A 19280-nucleotide genomic window follows, 5' to 3' on the forward strand; every position below is an offset into this window, starting at 1 on the left:
TATTAGGGTGAATGGCATAGTTATAAAGGTTCAATGTTGCTATTTCTGGATTCCCTTTGAGATCTCCATCCCTGGAAAAGTATTCTGAAAAAAAAATCCTACAACTGGAATTCCCTCATTTCTTATGAAAAACTCTGGTAAGTACCTGTGAGTATTCACAGGAAGTCCCAGATGGAGATCCAACTCCTCCCGAAATTGTAGTATCTCCAATCCCTGAAATACCCCAGAACACAGGCAAGGTGGCCTAGGCCATACACGGAGCTACAAGGGATGACTGCCTCTCCCAACAATATTTCACTATATTTAATAGCATTTGGGAAAAAAAAGCAATGTTCAATGCATGTTTTTTTTAATTCTTCTTTACCATCAATCTTACAAAACAATTTCAAGACCAACTAGTCGGACCCAGGGGTGGGAGGCAGGGAAGGGGTACAAGGCCAACTGAAGACAAATGCTTCCCCTTTTCTGCCTTCCTACCCTGGCAAAAAGAAATTTGAGACCAGCCCCAGTAAGATAAAACCAAAAACATTCCTTTTTTTTTTTTTTTATTAAGAAAGCATGCAAAACACAACAACAACTTGTGAGATCATACACCCCCTTGCCAGCCTGCACCAATGCAAAGCATTATGGGTGGTACAAAGGACTCACCAAACCAGAAACCTGGGGGTCGAAGAGAGGAAAGCAAGGATGAGTGGATCTATATACCACGTTAACTGCTCCATCTGTCCCTCTCCTCCTATTTCTCCCTCATTTCCTCTTGTAGGCAGCGACCTCCTGCAGCTTTGCACACATCACCCAATAGGACAATGACTATACTTCGAGCCCAGCAATGCTGGACCAACAAGAAAAGGTAGTATTCTTTCCATTTCATGGAGGGGAAGGGAAACTGAGGCCCAAAGAGGGTCAGCTTTGTCCTGTGCCATTTAGCAAGGCTGAGTGTAATGGAAGGGAGCTAAAATCCCAGGAGGCCTGATGGCCAATCTCCAGCCCTAGCCCCAAACTTCAGTTACTCCGGCTGCCCACCAGAGTCTTCATGAGACTAGTTTTCAGAAGACATAGATGAATTATAAACAAGGGACATTTACATGTACAATTTAGTCTACCCTCGCAAATCCTGTATGGATCTGAGTAGAAAAGGGGTTTAGAGAAGAGAAGTGATCATTTGTAAAGAGGGGAATCTTGGGGAGAACAAAGGGAAAGCTGTGTGTAGGAGGCACCCTGACTGGTAGGAATCAGGAAGAGATGCCTAGAATTAGGGACACAGGGCAAAGGCATTTCGCCACCCTCTAAGAGAAAGTCTTCCTTCCCCAGTGGGAAATATTATGTCATACTGCAACCCCACTGACTGCCCAACAACGGGGGACTCAAAGCCACTCATACCCCCATTTCTTACAAAGAACTTCACAGAAATAAAGTGCTCTTTAGTTAACCGCCCTTTCTTGCCCCTTTGCTTCAGCCTTCTTCAACAAACTCTCATATATAACCCCCTTACAAAGAAAGGAAGGGGTGAAAAGCAGAAGAGCAGAAAGCTAGATCTCCTGGAAATCATGGGTAAATAAAAGAATACGAACGAAAAGCAGAAATCACGGAGAGTGGCCTTGTCCATGCCTTACATATTTGTCCTGTAGCTTTCAGAGAGTGAACATCCAGTGAAATAAAAACAGAAGTAAGTTGTTCTTCCCTCTCGTAACTAATATTCAACAATTAACATTAAACATACACTAAGTACTTTGCAGCAGTAACTCATGTCCACTCCTCCTTAAAGGAGAGAAGTTGTCCTTGTACCTTTTTCTGGGGGGGGGGTCTCCCTTGGCCCTCGTAAACTCTCCTCTCTAGATTATTCACTCCCGTCTACCAATTTCCTTCACTCCTCGAAAGCCGAATGGCAAGCTTCAGCCCCAATGATCTGAATTCCGAGAGAAGCATTTGCCTACACAATTAAATAACTGAAATATCCCCTACCCATGTGAATGCCAGCTCCTTTTCCCTTTCCCCCACCCTCCTACCACCAAGGCTATAGGTTTGGTTCTGCTATGATCAGTGGGAAAGAGGTTCCCATCTTGTCCTAGGACGTGATGAAACTAAAAGAGTGATAATGGCTTCTTTTTCTTTCTTGAGATCCATAAAACAGGGGAAGAAGATAAAAGGGGAGGAAGATTTGAGCCAACAACTGACGGAGAACAAAATAATATTTGCCAAATGGGAAAGGGGGACTGAAGGATAATTTGTAAATACAAATATGAGCCACAGTTAATTTCCAGAGAGAATTATCTTTAAAAACTCAAAAGGGTTAAGTTGAAACCATCTCCTAAAAGCTGAACCTATGCTGAATAGGTGCCCTCATCCCTACCACAGAAGCAGAGTTCTGGCCAAGACCAACTCTATCTCCAATAGACTAAGGGCAAGGAATAAGCCAATGGAAGTTTCTAGTAGCATATAGAAACTGTTTTATATTCCATCGCCCCTCTACAGTACTTGACTCCACCCAACCCAGACGTCTCATTCCACTAGGATTTTATGGTCACCCTCCTGCACCACCACCATCACTCTTTCCCTAGATGGGGAGTGAGCATCGGCAGAGTAAGGACTGAAGATATAAAGGGACAAGGAAGAGCTCAGAGGACAAAATTAGCACCATTGAGTAAAACCTGCAAGTTCATGGCTGCCAAGCAATGTTTTAGATCCCTTTTACTTGAGAATGTGGCTTCTCTAGTACTGGACTGAACTGACAGGAACAGAAAACAATTTAGGGCCCAAAGGTGAGATTAGCATTGAGTTTCTCAAGGAGAAAGGTAAATCAAAGTCTGAAACCTTTTTCTGCTGCCATCAAGGCCTCACCTTCCGACCAGATGGTTTTAAATTAGCAAGGGGTGGACACGGTCCACGGAGGAGGGGCAGAAGACTGGGGACAGCATATAACCAATAATAATAATAACAATAATAATAATAATACCGTAATAAGAATAATAATAAAAGAATTCGGAAAAAAACAAGAAGGAAGAGGAAGAAGGAGGCAGGAAAGGGGGGGTTATCTTCGGCAGCATCTCGCGGTGGCTTCTCTGACAGAGCAAGAAAAAAAGAGGCTATATAAGTATATACAGCAAGGAGGAAGGGGTGGGCCAGGGCCGTTCTTGCCCCACTGCCAGACTTTGCTGCCCAGCCTCAGGCTCAGGGCTGTGCTCCGTGATGCCCTAAGTGATCAAGTCCCAGTCGAAGTCATCAGGGATCTCCTCGTTGGTGCCCGCAGGGGGAACCGGTGGCCGAGGGACCATATGGTGTGCTGTCAGGAAGAGAGAAAGAAATTAAAAGGGCAGCGGTTGGGAAGTTATTCTACCGCTCTAGGTAGGCAGTGCTCAGCCCCAAATACTACCGTGAGGAAGGGCTGGTGAAACCATGGTCCGTATGAGGCCAGGGTTGTTTTTGTTGCTAGCCGCCACTTCAGCGGGGTCTCAGGAAATAAACCAGAGTAAACAGAGGTCACATGGCGATTTAACACTATGCAGCCACTAAGAATTATACTTACGAAGACCATGTAATAATGAAAAAAACATACACAACATACTATTATATGAAATCACAGTAGAGAAATTTGTAGATATATTACACGGATAAGGAACACATGGACAAAGAGTCTGATGTCACCCAAAAAATGCAAAACACTTGTGGTTAGGCAGGATAATAATGGCGATCTTTCTAAAATGTATTTAAAAGCAAATGATCTGTTCATTTTATACTATCCATGGCAAGTTAGGGTCTTCCTCCAACTCCCCCCACCCCCATCAGAGGTAGTTCAATCCCAGACCCCTGATATAGGAGTCAGGTGACAGGAAAGCAGACATGGGCACAAGGCAGGTATGTCTGTATAACATGTTCATTGTATCTGCCTGAGCATATCTTCCATCTAGATTCCAAAGCTGGACATAAGTGTTCTACATCCTTGTGCATGCTCTTACTTCCTTTTTTTTTTTTTTTAAAGATTTTATTTATCAATCTGAGGGAGACAGAGAGAGACAGAGACCACAAGCAGAGGGAGAGGCAGAGGGAGAGTGAGAGAAGCAGACTCCCCGCTGAGCGCAGAGCCCAATGTGGGGCTTGACCCCAGGACCCCGAGATGACCTGAGCCAAAGTCAGACATTCAACCGACTAAGCCACTCAGGTACCCCTGCTTTTACTCCCTTTTATTATTGCAGGCACAAGTTATGCTCAAAGTAAATCAGCCTTCTTTAGTCTCCTATGACATGTACCTCCCTGGCAAGGGGCCCACCCTCCAGCCTTAGGAACCATGAAGGTTCACGCACTCCCAGCAGGGGCAAGCAGAAGGGAAGAGAATGTAGGCTCAGAGCCAGAGGAAAGCAAAAACAACTTGTCAGGGGAGAGAGTATTGGGTTGTTGGAGAAACAAGCTTCCGGGCTCTTACCTGGGCGATTGTATCCTGCTGAGTCCTGGGTGGGGATTGGGTACATTGGTGATGGGCCAGGGTAGAGGTGGGGGGCTTGTGGGTGCACATAAGAGTTCACTGCCAAAGCAAGATAAGAGTTACTTGAGTATACCTCATTCTACTCAATGAGGTGGGGCCCAATATAGAGGGGGAAAGAAATACTCTTTCTCCCCTTAATGTCGCCTCCCTTCCTTGCTCTCTTCTGTAGCTTCAGCAGAAACTATCAGTCCTCACCACTTAGGGCAAAAAGAGACCCTACTGGTCCCTAGAATTGTGAAATATCATGGCTAGTCGAAGGATGACTAATACAGAAACATAATCATTGAATCTCTCTCATTTCACTGGTTTAAAAGATAGTGTAACCGTAGAGAATCACAACCCCATCTGACATGATCCAGGTAGGGGTGACTGCGACACACATCTGGAATGGGCACTTTCTCCTCCCTTTTCATAAGGATTTTTGATCTCCCAAATTAAGGTGGAAAAGGGACTCATACAGTTTTTCAGTATAGGACTTGACTGATACACTAGATGTTCAGCCAACGTAGCAGACAAACCAGTCCCGCGGCTCAGTCTGGGTCACTGCTCATCAGATGACTTTTCTCAGCTCTCTTCTGCCCTTTCCTCCCCCTCTCTTCTCACGAGAGCCTCCACCTCCTTGGCAACTTGCTTGGTTCACTACCTTGGTTCATGGCTGGCTCTTGTTTACCACTGGTAAGGGCACAGGAGTCAGCAATACGGGCAGAGGCTGGTGGCCGGTGGGAGCCCCCTTGGGGGGGCACGTGACCAGTCTGGGTAAGGAAGTGGTTGAGAGAGTCACACAGATTGGCAATGTGATGCTGGTCGAGGCTCCAGTTCTTCTGCTCTGCCTGTCGCAGACTCTCCATCAGTTCTACAAACAGAGAAGCAAGAAGTGCTACCCTTTGCAGGGGTCCCGAAGCCCCTACAGTCTCTACCCCCATCTCACTGCTCCCACCACATCATAAATCAACATCACTGACTAGATTCATTGCCAATAACAACTGACATCTCCTAGAGCTCTACGTGTTCAAACTCTTCTTCTGTTGGTCCCTTCCTAAATTCTTATTACAATTTCCATCTTGCTGGCAAAGAAAACAAAATTTCAAAGGGAGTGAGTGACTTAGCCAGTAAATGGTGACAGAACTACAAAGTAGCGGTCGTTTCTGAATTCCTGAGAGCCTTCTCACTCAGGGACAGAATAGGGTAGGATAAAACACGGTCATATTTTGAGTGAGTTAAGGCAAAGTTAATTAAAATTAATCTGACAATAACATCGGCATCATCCACCTTGTGAAATATGGAGGGAAAACCGTGGAAACCTCCATCCTCAAACTTCACCGAGCCAACCCCTTCTGCTGCTGGTTTCTATTGGGCTTCCCACTCACAATGTCTTGCTTTTCTTTCGGGTCATCTTCCTCTCATCACTCACCTGAGAACTGTGACTGCTCAATGCTGGACCAGTTGAGGCGATTCACCATCTTAAAGCTTTCCTTTAAGGAGTCGATATTGGAGCACCAGTCAGGAGGAAAGGCTATAAAAAGGTGGGGAGAGTGGATAATAAAAAGGGGGTGAAATGTAAACCGGCAGCCAACTGACAGCCGACTAAGTGCAAGCTTATCAATTACATTACCAGGATAATCTTAAAATCTCCCTCCCGGGAGATGGAGGACTAGTAAAGCTATGGATGCTTTAGAGAGAGGCAGCCTAGCTCCTAGGCAGGAGAATATGTAAAGCAACGGCAGGTGGTCCAAGAATTCCATAACACAGAGCTCTAAGGAGCAACTTCCGCTGGTTCAGAGGAGCTCTGCTGGGCGCGCTGAGGCTAGACGCCCACTGTTAACTGCCTAACCAACTGCATCTCCAGGCCCCAGTCAGAACAAGCGGGTCAGTGCGCCCTCCTTACTCACCGAAGCCAGTACTGTTGATAGGAGCCTGGCCCTGCGCCTGCTGCTGAGTCGGCGGCGGCGGCGGCGGCGGCGGCGGCGGCGGCGGCGGCGGCGGCGGCGGCGGCGGCGGCGGTGGCGGCGGCGGCTGCTGGGCAGGGTGGGGGTGGGGATGGTGCTGATGTGGGTGGTAGCCTCCGTGCTGCAGTGGGGGTGGGTGCATGGCCATCACCGAGGGAGGCCCATAGCCTTCGGCCCCAGCCGGCTTCCCCCCGGCTGGGGTACAACCATCCGGGCTTGGGGTGTGCAGTGGAGGCGCACCCCCTACAGCGGAGGGGCCCTGGGCGGGGGCCGGCTGCGGCGGCGGCTGCTGGGGCGGCGGCTGCTGGGGGGGCGGCGGCTGCTGGGGCGGCGGCGGCGGCTGCTGGTACATGTAGTAGTTGTTAGAGGGCGGCATGTCCCCCAGGAGAGAGGAGAAGCCTGCAGGGCAGGAGGAGGCAGCCAAGTGAATTGGGCAATGCATTTCTTTCTTTTCTTTTTCTTTTTCTTTTTCTTTCTTTCTTTTCTTTCTTCCTTCCTTCCTTCCCTCCCTCCTTCCCTCCTTCCTTCCCCTCCCCTCCTCCTTCCTTCCTTGATATATTTATTTATTTGAGAGAGAGAGAGCATGGCGAGCAAGGGGAGGAGCAGAGCGAATCCTCAAGCAGACTCTGCGATGAGCATGAAGCCCAGCACCGGGCTCCACTCCAGGGCCCTAAGATCATGACCTGAGCAGAAAACCAAGAGTCATACCCTTAACCGACTGACCTTACTGGACACCCCAATGCATTTTTCACTAAACAGGACTTCGGCAGGGTTGAGTTGGGAGGCTTTGGGGGGAAAAGACCCAGACTTCAAAGGGTAAGGGTGTTCTGAGAAGGCAAGGATCCTCTCGGCTCCCTCCGCCCCCCAAGACTCCCCCACCTCTGTAGATACAACAGACAGATGGAGGGCCTTGACAGTGGGGCAACTGCTCAAATTTTAGCAAAAAGGTCAGCATGTACCTTTTTATGCTATTCCTCAGGGATCTGGGGGTAGGCCTGGAATCACAGTGTCAAGAGCGGTCAGATTATCAAGGGAAGTTTAAAAAGTAAATTACAGGGGCGCCTGGGTGGCTCAGTTGGCTGGGCATCTGCCTTCGGCTCTGGTCATGATCCCAGGGTGCTGGGATCCAGCCCCACGTTGGGCTCCCTGCTCAGCAGGGAGCCTGCTTCTCTCTCTCTCCCCTGCTCATGCTCTCTCTCTCTCAAATAAATAAATAAAAGGTAAATTACAAATAAAATAAAGCCACTGGGCACCTACTCTCTTTGCTTACTGTGTCTACACTCTTCTGCTGTTACCACCTTCTTGGATTCACTACCAACAAATGGAGTTGGGTGAGGCATAGAGTGAGGATGGATGAATTTCTCACACACACTGGGCAGGGAAGAGCTAGAGACTGAGGCTAGGTAGGCATTAAACTTGAGTGAACACCTGAATCCTCATTCAATCTGATTTTTCATTTTGTCTCTGAGAGCCCCTGCCTGCTCCCCACTTCTGATCAACCAATCCCAACTTGGATTCATTCGTCAAGCAAAGGCTACCATCTTGGAGCATAACTCCAGATCTAAATCCCCCGAGATATAAAAGAAGAAATCCATGGCAGTTAATATAAATTTTCCGAAAGGTGGCTTCTAATCATTTTTCATCATCCCATTCATCCCCTGTGGCCTGTACAAGGTGGCTACACCGAAGAGGCTCTGATGCCCCACCCGAAGTCGACCCCCACCTCTAATTTCTTTAACAACAGAAACAAACAGGAGTTGCAGAGGGCTGGACCAGATGATCTCTTAAGGAGCCTTCCAATAAGAACTTTAGATTATCTCACACAGTAATTCGGGAAATTTGAGTATGGACAAAACATAAACTGATATTAAGGAAGTATTATTAAATGTGTTAAGAGTAATAATGGCAGTGGATAACCAAGTCTTTATCATTAAGACTGCACACTGAAGTAGTATCTATAGGTGGGATGACATTCCTGGGAATTGCATTAAATTACTCCAATTAAAAAAAAAAAAAAGTGGGTGGTAAATGAAACGAGCTGAACAGAATATTGGTACCTGTTAAAATTGGGCCGTCTTAAAAGTTGGAAACCTGAGGGTTTATTATACTATTTTCTCTATTTTTCCATCTGTTTGAGATTTTCTTCTAATAAAAATCAACACGGGGCATCTGGGTGGCTTAGTTGGTTGAGCATCTGACTCTTGATTTCAGCTCAGGTCATGATCTCATGATCTCAGGGTGGTGAGATCGAGCCCCGAGGTAGGCTCTGCTCTTCGTGGGGTGTCTTTTTGAAGATTCTCTCCCTCTGCCCCTCCCTCTCTGCCCCCTCCCACCTGCTCGCTCTCTCTTTCAAATAAATAAATACATCCTTTTTTAAATAAAAATCAACATAAATGTAAAAATGCTAAAAAATTAAATTTTATGTCTCACAACGAAGCAGATTCTGAGGGAAAGGAAACACTGCTGTCCCCTAGTGGCCAGCCTCTAAATGACCTGCTTGCAGCCATCAAGTCACTGCCCTTAGTTCTGGAAGGGGGATCCCTCCAACTCACTTTCTGAAGCTAATAACCCAGCCTGCCTCTCGAAACAGCTGTCCTTCAGAACTAAGCCAGAAGAGCTTGACTCCAAACAATTTTGGTATCTGAGATGCTTCCCCTGACCAGTGATCAACCTCTCCTCGTGTGAAAAACAAGACAGAAGGGAGAGAAGAGAATGTTACCACCCTTTCAGGAGTATAAGGACGTTCGTGCCCCCACCCCAACCGCAGGCTCACCATGCTGAGAGGAGGAAGAGGATTTCTCCAGCATGGATTTGTAGAGGTTGCGAAAGGACCAGCTTAGATCCTGAAAATTGATCTCTGAGTAGGAGAATTTGAAGTCATGGTTGGTGTTATACAGGGGAGGAGGACCCTCGGCGCTTTCTCGGCTTGGAACCCCTCCTGCCACCACTCCCCCATCCACAGATCCCGTGCCCTGCAAAAAGGAGTAAGAGAGAGGTAAGAGAGAGACTCGATCCATGTGCTAAATCAGGAACACAGCCCTTTCATGCTCACCAAGCTCTCTGGCTTGTCTTCATCCTCTCTTAACTTGTCAGTGAGTGAACATCATCTCCCCCCATCTGTCTCATTTATTCCTATGGGGATGTACCTCGAGCCTTTTTCCCACACTCTGTCCATCTTCCGTTCTCATAACCTTTTTGGCTCCCCTTCTCTTCTCACCACTTTTCTTCCCTCTGATCCTTCTCAAAGTTCTGTTATGTCTCTCTCTCAGCTTCCCTCTTCTGATTTCCCCTTCTTTCCCAATGTATCTGCCTACTACATCACAGGTACTCAATACAGAATTCTGAACTGGCAGATCTATGAATCTGTTCAGCCACCCACCCACCTGTCCGTCCGTCTGTCCCTGTGCACCCTGACACCTCTACTGCTCACCTGGCTGTAGCTGGTAATAGATGTGGGGCTTTGAAGGGACATCTGAGGATTCCCCTCGGAAGGTAGTGAGGCTTCTCCACCCCCTGGAACGCCTCCCCGTGGGCTCTTGCTTGCCTCCTGTTCTGGTGAGTCTTGGGATAGCTGAGGGTTGTAAAAGAACAGAAATCTAGAAGCAGAAACTAAACATCCTCCCGAGACCCATGGTTTCACCTCATCCTTTGCCCCAAACACAGGAAAGGACCAAAACTACAGGACAGGATGTGGCCTGAGCAGCTGCCTCAGAAATGGCATCTCCCCATGAAGTGGGGACTTACATCATCATCTGGAGGGTGTCTTCTCTTTCGGGAGATGTCAGGGCAGGTGTCAATTGTCCAATAAGAGCCCTGGAAGGAGAACCCATCCCCATAGAAAACAAAATCATTATATATGGAAATTCCCACCTCTGGAAAAGTAGATATTTGGGAGGATTTTCACCAAAAAAAAAAAAGTTATATTAAGAAAAATAACTGGAGGGCGCCTGGGTGGCTCAGTTGGTTGGGCAACTGCCTTCGGCTCAGGTCATGATCCTGGAGTCCCGGGATCGAGTCCCACATCGGGCTCCCTGCTTGGCGGGGAGTCTGCTTCTCCCTCTGACCCTCTTCCCTCTCGTGCTTTCTGGCTCTCATTCTCTCTCTCTCAAATAAAGAAATAAAATCTTAAAAAAAAAAAAAGAAAAATAACTGGAGAATCACACAGAATCCTGAGGGTACTGGCTATTTTTGAGGAGTAAATTTGTCCTAAAAGTTCAATGAGTATGTCAGAGGTATGACCTGTGGTCCAAACACAGGTCTCGATTGTTCTGGTATCTACTTCAAAGAGCTGGAAATGCCCAGACACAACCCTCCCCTTCTGTGTGATCTGAGGCGAGGCTCTCTCCTGAACTCCAGCGTCCACATCTATCGAATGAAGAAATTGATTTATCTCTTTTCCCTTTTGAAGATAAAAGTCATAGGATTTTTGTACAGAAAAGTTCCTACAAAGGTTATTTAGCCTACCTTTCACATCTAGAAAGAGTGTCACACATAAGAAAGGGGGCATGAAAGTCAACTCTACCATAAATAATTCTATTTAAAAAAAAAAAAAAGATTTCACAATCTTTCTTAGTCACTCATACTAGTGGGGGCCCACAAGCGTGATAGCCAAGCTCTTCCTTTGAGAAAAAATAAAGCTGCTTCTCTAATTAACATGATTTCCTCTTCTGGGTAATTAAAACAGCCACAGGACTCTAGGCTGTCAACTACTCCTCTCTCCTTCCTGCTCCCCCTCTCAGTGCTTACAGGAGCGTCTCACCTTCCCAGGGTCATCCCGAGGTCTAGGCACCTTCCGGAAACACTTGTTGAGAGAAAGGTTGTGCCGAATTGAATTCTAGGGAAGCAGAGAAGCAAGTTAGGTTTGAGCATTGTGTAAAGCAGAAAATTTTCCAATAGGGCACAGAGGGACACAAAAGAACATAACATACAATAAAGTTCAAGTGTCAGGCAAACTTAGTACCTCTTAACTATACTGATGGAGGAACTTACCTAGCAGATAGCAAGAGCACTGAGATCAGAAAATGCAGAAATTAAAATGATGGGAGGTAATGCCTATAAATTTGACTACCAGGTTCTTCTTGTATATACAAAAAAACCAACTATATAATCTTTCTGGTTATATAGTTTTCCAATCTTTCCACCCAGCTGACAACAGGCATATAAATACCTCAAAATCACATCTGCGCAGTGTCTCAATTTAATCAGATCTCCCATAAAAGAATAATACTTTAAGACTATTTATATAAATAAAAACAAAATACAAATTAGGAGCAAAGCAAAGGCACAAATTCACCTTTGTTTTCTCAACAGCCCACGGGAATGTTACATTTGGAGGAAAGAAATAATGTTGCATATGTATGTTGGATGAGGTTGGGGGTTGTGATAGTTAGCAGGGACATATTCATGAAGGAAAAGCTGAAGGCTTCTAGTAGTCTCCAGCTCATCATCTGGTTTATCAACTGGTGATTTACAGAGCGAAAGAACTACATTAAATCCCCATTCCTAGTCAACAATTGGCCAATGGGTTGCTGCTCCAAAAGATGGAGACCATCAGTCTTCCTTCTTTGCTTGGCAGAGGAGTTTCCTTCTTCCTTTATTGCCAGCCAAACAACTTATCCTCTATCTACTTGCTTGGTGGATGAGCTGTTGGTGAAGGACCTTATTATTATTATTATTATTATTATTATTATTATTGGTATACAATTTTTCAAAAGATGAGGACTATGTGCAATGAAGCTTTGGAAATCTGATGAGACTCCTACCTCTAGGTAGGAAGAGGCAATGCCATGCCTTGCACAGTGACTTGAACATAGTAGAGTGGCAATAAGTATTTGTGAAATGAATGAATCTCCTTTTTTGAGGACTCAGAAGGTAAGAGGGTATGATGAACAACAGCATCCTGCCATCCTCATAACTACACTTAGTGGCTCGATATCACTGAAGTTTCCCTGATAATACCTTATGAAAGTTGTTCAACTCTGAAAAAGAGTAGGGGATGGGAGATATAAGATTTTAAGTTCACACATCTCTGAAACAGGTCAGAGTGAACTAGACCAGGTTATAGGAAGAAACAAGAGTAGAGAAAAAGGCTGTCAACGGCTAAAAACAAGCACAGGTTATAGAAGCCGTCCCACCTTCCAGCCAATGCCAGCATTCTTGTAATAGGGGAAGTTATCACAGATCCAGCGGTAAATCTCACTAAGGGTCATCTTCTTGGCTGGAGAGGAGTTGATGGCATAGGTGATGAGGGTGGCATAGCTGTACCGTGGCTTGCCATCCTGGTGCACAGCTGCCTCATCTTTGCTCAGGGTGGCATTTGGATCTGTGGGTGAGCCTGGGGGACACTTGCGGCTGCCACCTGGAGGCCCGGCCTGAGAGGCACTCCCAAGCTTCTCAATGGTAGCTCGAAGGGTCAGCTGGGGGAGCCAGTCTATGGAGGTAAGGCTACTCTCTAGGTCAGAAGCCATGGTACTTCTGGGTTCTGCAGAGAAGAGAACAAAGGGGAGAGGAAAATAGAACTGATGAGTGTTATAGCCGGTTACCAGTGGCAAATAATATTCAAATCTTAGTGCTTTAAGGGAAGTAGAGTTTCTTCCCATTATAATTCCCACTGGAGACTGTCACAGGACAGCCCTCAACCAAGTGTTCCCAAAGCCCCCAAACAATATATCACCAATCATCTACCAGGTGACAGATGGGTACTTACCCTACATCTCAATGTACAACATAGGCAACAGGACTCTCCCTTCAGTCAGGACTAAAAGAGAAGTCAACCCCCCGCCCCCCCCCCCCCCCCCCCCCGCCAACTGAGCTATTCCCTCAATCCTCCTTAGTTAAAGCCCTACCACATAATATTTTAAACTATATAATTTTTTTAAAAACTTAATATACCAGGTAAAATCAGCCAAAGTCTACTCTCCAATTATGTGACGCTTGTTTTATTTACATACAACATCCACAGACAGACAGCACAAGTGAACATGTAAAGAAAAACAGTCTGAGTAAACACAAATATACACCAATGAAGCACACACCAACACTTTTACAGATGTTTCATATTAGATGTATTTGAGCACACACCCTTTTTATCCCATATATGTGCACGTGAGGCATATTCGATTCACCCTAAGCATAAATTACAAATGACAACCAGCAAAGGACAGACGCAAGACACACACATCAACAGAGGCCCCCATACCCAGAGATCACAATGAGATACATGTACATTACCAGCAGAGCACAAAGTCACACACAGAGGTAACAGATCCTGAGTTACAGCTGCCCTCACACCTTTAAAGCTACCCCTGGCAAGCTCCCGCCCACAGACACCAACACCAGGAAGAAGTCCTCGACAAGGACCTCCCACCTCTCGGCCCGCTGGGCTTCACTGAGCGGCGGGGGCGGGGGACGACAGGGCGACACGACACCCAGCTGTGTGCACACCGGTAACAATCAGATAGCCTGGCTAAAAATAGCCACTCTGGGGCTAAGAGCTGGCTCCCCTTCTCCCGCCCTCCTCCTCTCTCCTTCCTTCCCAGCCAGGCACGCAGGCTCGCTGCCCCTCCATGCAAACTCCTGGCGCTGCCAAACCGCCCACGCCTGATGTTTGCACACCCTGCTACCACCCACACAGCCTGGGCGCTCTTGCTGGCAGAGAGGTGTAGCCAGAGTGACGTGTTGGTGGGGGAAGGTGAGGAACGCCCGGTGCTCTCTGTTATTGCAGGGTCTAGAAGGGCTGGCAGGAAGCGCTTGGTAGCCATTTGGCGCTCCCTGAGAGCCCATGCCGGCAACCGCCTAAGCACTCACTGCTTGGCAGGTTTGTGCCTGCTCAGCCGGGAGCGTCCAGCCAGTATTTCCCTCTCGAACCCCCGCTGACCGTCCCACCAGGGCATTTCTCGGGAGCAGCCAGGGCTAGCATGCCTCAGAATGCAGAATCCTGGACAGAAACACATCGCGGATGTCATTCCTAAATCCGCACCCAGATAATATGCACAAGCGTTATGGATTCAACTACACACAAATCCACATCCTTTGCAGTTAAAAGCTCAATCCCAGATATGACTGCCTACCCCTCTCTCCTGACTGCCAACACATCTTGCAGGCTGTCAGCTCACTCTGTCTCCTGTAGCGGGGACTCTCCTCCCCTTGAGATTTACCCTTTCTCCTAAGGGTCAGCATTCTCACTCATGTGCCTCTCCCCCCAGGTCCCCACCCACACAATCTTGGCATGTACACACATGTACCCTGCACGGTCCTCCTCGCCAGCAACACACCCACTCCACAAGGCTGAAGGGAAACACCTTCGTGCCTCAGGGCCTGAGCAGCATGAGACCCAATCGAAACCCAAGAATTGCTTGCTTGACAGGAGAAAGGAAAAAAAAAAAAAAAAAAAAAGCTATGTTTATAAATAGCATCATGAAGGGGTTTCCCCTTTATCCTTAGCTTTTCTCCCCACCACCCTCCTTTACAGCCCACCACAACCATCTTGCGTTATAATATCATGGAAACTTGGAAGCTAATAGGGCCATTTAATCATTCCAAGAAGCCTCAGACCTCCTAGCACAGCCAAAGTCAAAATGCCACAGCACCTGGGGTAAAGAAAGTAGGGGGCTTTGGGCAATAATTGGTCCTATAGCTGGGTTATCCCAGCCGAAAAGTAACTTGACAATAAGCAGGTTCTCAGTGACCAGGGTTCTCCTGGGTCCTCCCCAGAAGGGGAGGTCTATAAAGAATTCCCTATTATCTCCTGCTAAAGGTCCCTAGGAAACGTCATCTTAAGAACACAGAAGCCTTCCGTGGACACTTCATCTGAAAGTCTCCCAACACTGGACAGGGACATGAGAGTAGACTTCAAGTGGTTTACAGAACCCATCTGGCACGTGCCAATTGCTGTGAATTCCGGAAAGAGAAGCACTCTCAGCCTTTGCTAGTTGTTCTATGCTCTTCCCTCTCCTTACCCCAGCACCAGGTTAGGAGAGCTTAAAGTTAACCTTTCTTCAGCACCCTCCCAGTCAGCCCTCCAGATACCGCCCGGCACTCAAAATACATCCTCATCTTATCAGCTACAAGAAGCTTGCTGCAGAAGGTCCTTCTGATTTTTTGGCACCCTTCTCCCTTTACCCCACTTCCTCACCCCCGTCACTTCCCCATTCTTGAAGGGCAGCCCAGTGCATAGAACCTCAGAGATGAGGTCCCTCAGTTCTATTCCCAACCTTGACACTGACTCACTAAGTGTCCCTAGCCAACCCCTGCTCCCTGAAGTCTTGATGCCTCAGTTTCCCCCTTCAATAAAAGGGATGAAGTCATAAACACTGCCAAAGCTTCATCCCCGGAGGGAAGTGAATGAAGCTTAATGAGCTCGTGGCTGCCACACATTCCATGCTCCCCAAAATAATGGCACGAGGCTAATGTCCAGGGCTATTATTAGAAAGGCAAACAAGAGGTACTTCCATTTCTCAGTCCAACCAACCTAGTTACCCAGACATCTCCCTCCAGGTGGGCCTCGTGCCACTGGGCTTGGGCAGAACCTGAGTCAGGCCACATTCTTCTCTGCGTGCTGGAAGACTGAAAGGAAATACCCATAGAAACTGGGAAAGGCAGCCAAAGGGCAGGCTCCATCACATCCACAGGACGTCTAATGAAGACTATAGTACTGGGAGAAAGGCGGAGAAAAACAGAAAGACATTCTGTTGGAGTGGAAGACTGATCCTGGATGAGATGTGTAAGATCCAAAATAACAGGCACGGTTTTCTTCCCACTTTATTTGAAAGGCCAGGAATTGTTCTCTGTATGGTGCCAAGGTCAGGTACTAAGGAGTGATAACTTCCTGCTTTGAAAAGAATGCCAAAACTAATAGAGCAGTGGTTAAGTTTACCACATTACCAATCACCAGTCAGGCCGCCTGGGTTTCAATCCTGGCTCCACTACTTACTGGCTGTGCAAGCTCGGGCAAGTTACTTAACCTCTCTGTGTTGTAGTTTCTTCATCTATAAAATACAGATGATAACTGTACCTGCACAGGGTTGTTGTGAGGATTGCCTTGAGTTAATATTTTTAAGGTGTTTAGTAAGCCTTAGGTAAGTGCAGCTATTATTATTTTTGAATGGGGAAAAACAGAGAATATTAGAAATGAGAAAGCAGACCACAGAGGTCAGACTGGAAACAGCAAGCCTGCAATGGTGTACGTCACAAAACCTGAACTGAGTCTGCAATAGCTTTCAGGATGTCAGAATCTCCAACTTTTACTTTGGGGATAATGTCACCCCACTACTGACCAATGCCAGGACCAAGTAGATGCCAAAGATGAAGGAACGAGGGGATATCATCTCTTATTTTTCAGCAGGGACCAGGTCTAGTCATAAGACATGATCTGGAAAACAGCACAGTTTTCCAACCCAACAGCCATACTTAATCCAACCCAACAGCCATCTGCTTCTAGCGGATTCCACAGAGGCAAGGAGAATTAGGGAAACTCCGTCCCAGCAGGGTCAGTTACACTGTGTGGTGGGGGGTCCACCTGGAGCCACTGTGATACAGTTCACTCTGAGCCACTCAACAAGTTGCATTCCACCATCTGGGAAAGTACTTTGGGAGAAATGGGTTGCTATTACACCAGAGTCAGCTCTTTTCACAAAGTGGGGGAGGGAGTTCTAGAGGTAAGAGCCAAGGATCCTCATGCTTTCGAGACCAGAGATACCAGAAATGAAACTCTCTTGCTAGTTCTAGAAGAAGTGGCCCCAGCCTGACACTGAGCTGCCCTGCCACAAGAAGTGACTTTCATGCAGCCATTCGTGAGGGTTCCCACTGGCCAGGGCAGGCCAAGCCCTTCCTCCAAGCAGGGCAGCCTTACCAGCACTCTCTCCAGGTCCTTGTGCAGGGGCACCTGCTTCTAGAGGCCTACCAGAAACATAGGATTCTGGGTAACTGGAGGCTTAGTCTGAAAAGCACAGATGTAACTGTCTCCACACACAAACCCACTCAAAACAGAGATAAGCCACATTCACCTGAATTAAGAAACATATGCATGCCACTCTCCAGCACAGTGTGCAGACCGGGATCATAACCCTGCCTCACATACCACCACTAACAGGTAGTTTCCAGGACCAAGTGGACGTACGTAGGGACTCAGGCAGCCCACCATGGCCCAGACAGAGAAAGAAGAAGGAAACATAAAAACCCACGAAAGATGAAGCCTCCCACTTGGTTTTGCTGTGAGGTGCACACAGATGAGGAATGTACTAATGGCAAGGCGGTAAGGCAGGCCCCCAGCTGGTGATCCCAGGTGGAAAGACACACTGCTTAAACACATACAGCCCGGCCTCAGCTAGAAGGATTTCCGGGCACCTATTTCTTGCCTTTTCTGACGATTCTGGGCTTTGAGGATTCCTGCTCCATATCTCACGAAAGAAAGCTTAAATACAAGATTCCAGAGACACAGAACTGAACAAGAAACGGGAAGGGAAAAGATGAAACCATTAGGTGCTTTTCTGAAAGAAAATTCATCACCGGTCAAATCTCCCAGTGGGAGTGGGGGAGGGGGGTCAACTTATTTCGATGGAAGACTGGAAGGAGGCTGAGCAGCAACACCCCTCTCTTCCTATCTAGGATCTGCTTTTTCCTGAGGAACTGTCCGTGAAGGACAGGAGCTGTGGACAGGAGCTGTGTAGGGCATGAGGGCAGTGGTACCGGGCCAGCATTAAGGAAGCACTTCAACCCAGGAGTTAGCCTTCCCCTACACCCTTTCTTCTTGCCTTGGGACAGGTGGGATCTCCATTTTCCCTTTGGATTTTGATAGAGCCATGCTTCCATCCAGGAATGGGTATGCCTCGAGAGGAGGCCTCCTGGTGTCTGAGGAAGGGTGAGTGGGGACAGACTGATTTTCTTGTCAAGGAGACAGTAATCACAGTGGGTTGGAGAGAACAGCTCTGGTGGACATTAAGCTGACACAGGCTTACAAGGTAAGAAAAGGTAAGATCATTAGAAGCCCTAGACAAGTCTAGGCCATGAAATGCCACGATGATTTTAGTGAAGTAAAAAAGCCCAAGAATGGAGAACACTATGGGAGTCTGGTTGGGATGTGTCCCATCATTATTACACAGTATGGATGGAGTTCTGAAAATGCAGGCGTTCGCTGATATTCCCTTGCCCTCAGCATGAAAACATACATGTCCCTAGGGACTTCAAATGAATCCCAGCCATCTAGTCCCCAAACACCCAGAAACCCATTTCTCAGAGCTTCTGCAGCAAGATATTAAGTTTGAATCCAGGAGCTTCCTCAGAGCACATTCCCCAGAGGATTCTCTGAGTTACTACTCTACCTTCCCCAGTGATGAAACCCAAGAGCCACCATCTCAGCCCCTACACCCACTAGTACCTAAAGAGGACAGAGAAGGTGAAAGAAAGCACTAACCTGTCTCCAAGGTTCCCCCAGCAAAGGGAGGGAACCACCTGGTACTGGAGTTTGGGGTTGGAGGGACTCCCCTCTTCAAAGGCGGATGAAGAGTCTCATCCTCAGTGGCTCTTCCTGTACTTGGCTGAGCATCCCAAGCTGGGGTGGGGAACTGGGTCCCCTGAGGATGAGGAGCGTTGGGGGGAGAAGGGGGGGGAGGAGGAGAAGGAGGTCCTACCTGGGGAAGGTGGCACACCCCCCACACCCTGCCTGTAACCCTGGGGAGGAGGGGAGGAGCCTCTCCCAACCAGGAGTTGTCTCCTCCCCCTTGGGGGAGTCCCCCTCCCCCCCAAACTGGATCTTTCGGGAGTGGAGGGCTCTTTCTGTCTGCTGGAGATCTGAGCGGAGGGACTCTGCCCTGTTCCACTGTCTAGGTACAAGGAAGTTGAGAGGAGAGTTCTTCCCCTCT

At 47.5% G+C, this 19280-nt stretch overlaps 1 protein-coding gene across 1 annotated transcript; it reads right to left on the bottom strand.

Moving 5' to 3' along the window:
• Positions 1-1794: 1794 nt before the first annotated feature.
• On the bottom strand, positions 1795-18914 carry FOXJ2 (forkhead box J2). The gene is made up of 11 exons (XM_088025899.1): positions 18833-18914; positions 12558-12904; positions 11183-11257; positions 10168-10236; positions 9854-9994; positions 9197-9395; positions 6367-6822; positions 5889-5990; positions 5121-5330; positions 4418-4516; positions 1795-3280 (listed from the first exon to the last, which is right to left on the bottom strand). Exons 2-11 carry the CDS (start codon positions 12888-12890, stop codon positions 3192-3194), a joined length of 1773 nt encoding a protein of 590 aa, XP_087882025.1. The 5' UTR covers positions 12891-12904; positions 18833-18914; the 3' UTR covers positions 1795-3191.
• Positions 18915-19280: the final 366 nt, after the last annotated feature.

This window comes from Eumetopias jubatus, unplaced genomic scaffold (genome assembly GCF_037043125.1).
Source record: "Eumetopias jubatus isolate StellerSeaLion01/CBP00866 unplaced genomic scaffold, mEumJub1_p1.0 scaffold_8, whole genome shotgun sequence".
In the NCBI taxonomy this organism is placed as follows: domain Eukaryota; kingdom Metazoa; phylum Chordata; class Mammalia; order Carnivora; family Otariidae; genus Eumetopias; species Eumetopias jubatus.

Excerpts from the sequence above, each read along its gene's own strand:
- FOXJ2 (XM_088025899.1), bottom strand. The coding sequence starts at position 12,890 with ATGGCTTCTGACCTAGAGAGTAGCCTTACCTCCATAGACTGGCTCCCC. Across the intron at positions 9,396-9,853 it reads CTATTACCAGCTACAGCCAG|GGCACGGGATCTGTGGATGG; the intron begins GTGAGCAGTAGA and ends TCCTTTTTGCAG. Across the intron at positions 5,331-5,888 it reads TGAGCAGTCACAGTTCTCAG|AACTGATGGAGAGTCTGCGA; the intron begins GTGAGTGATGAG and ends CTCTGTTTGTAG.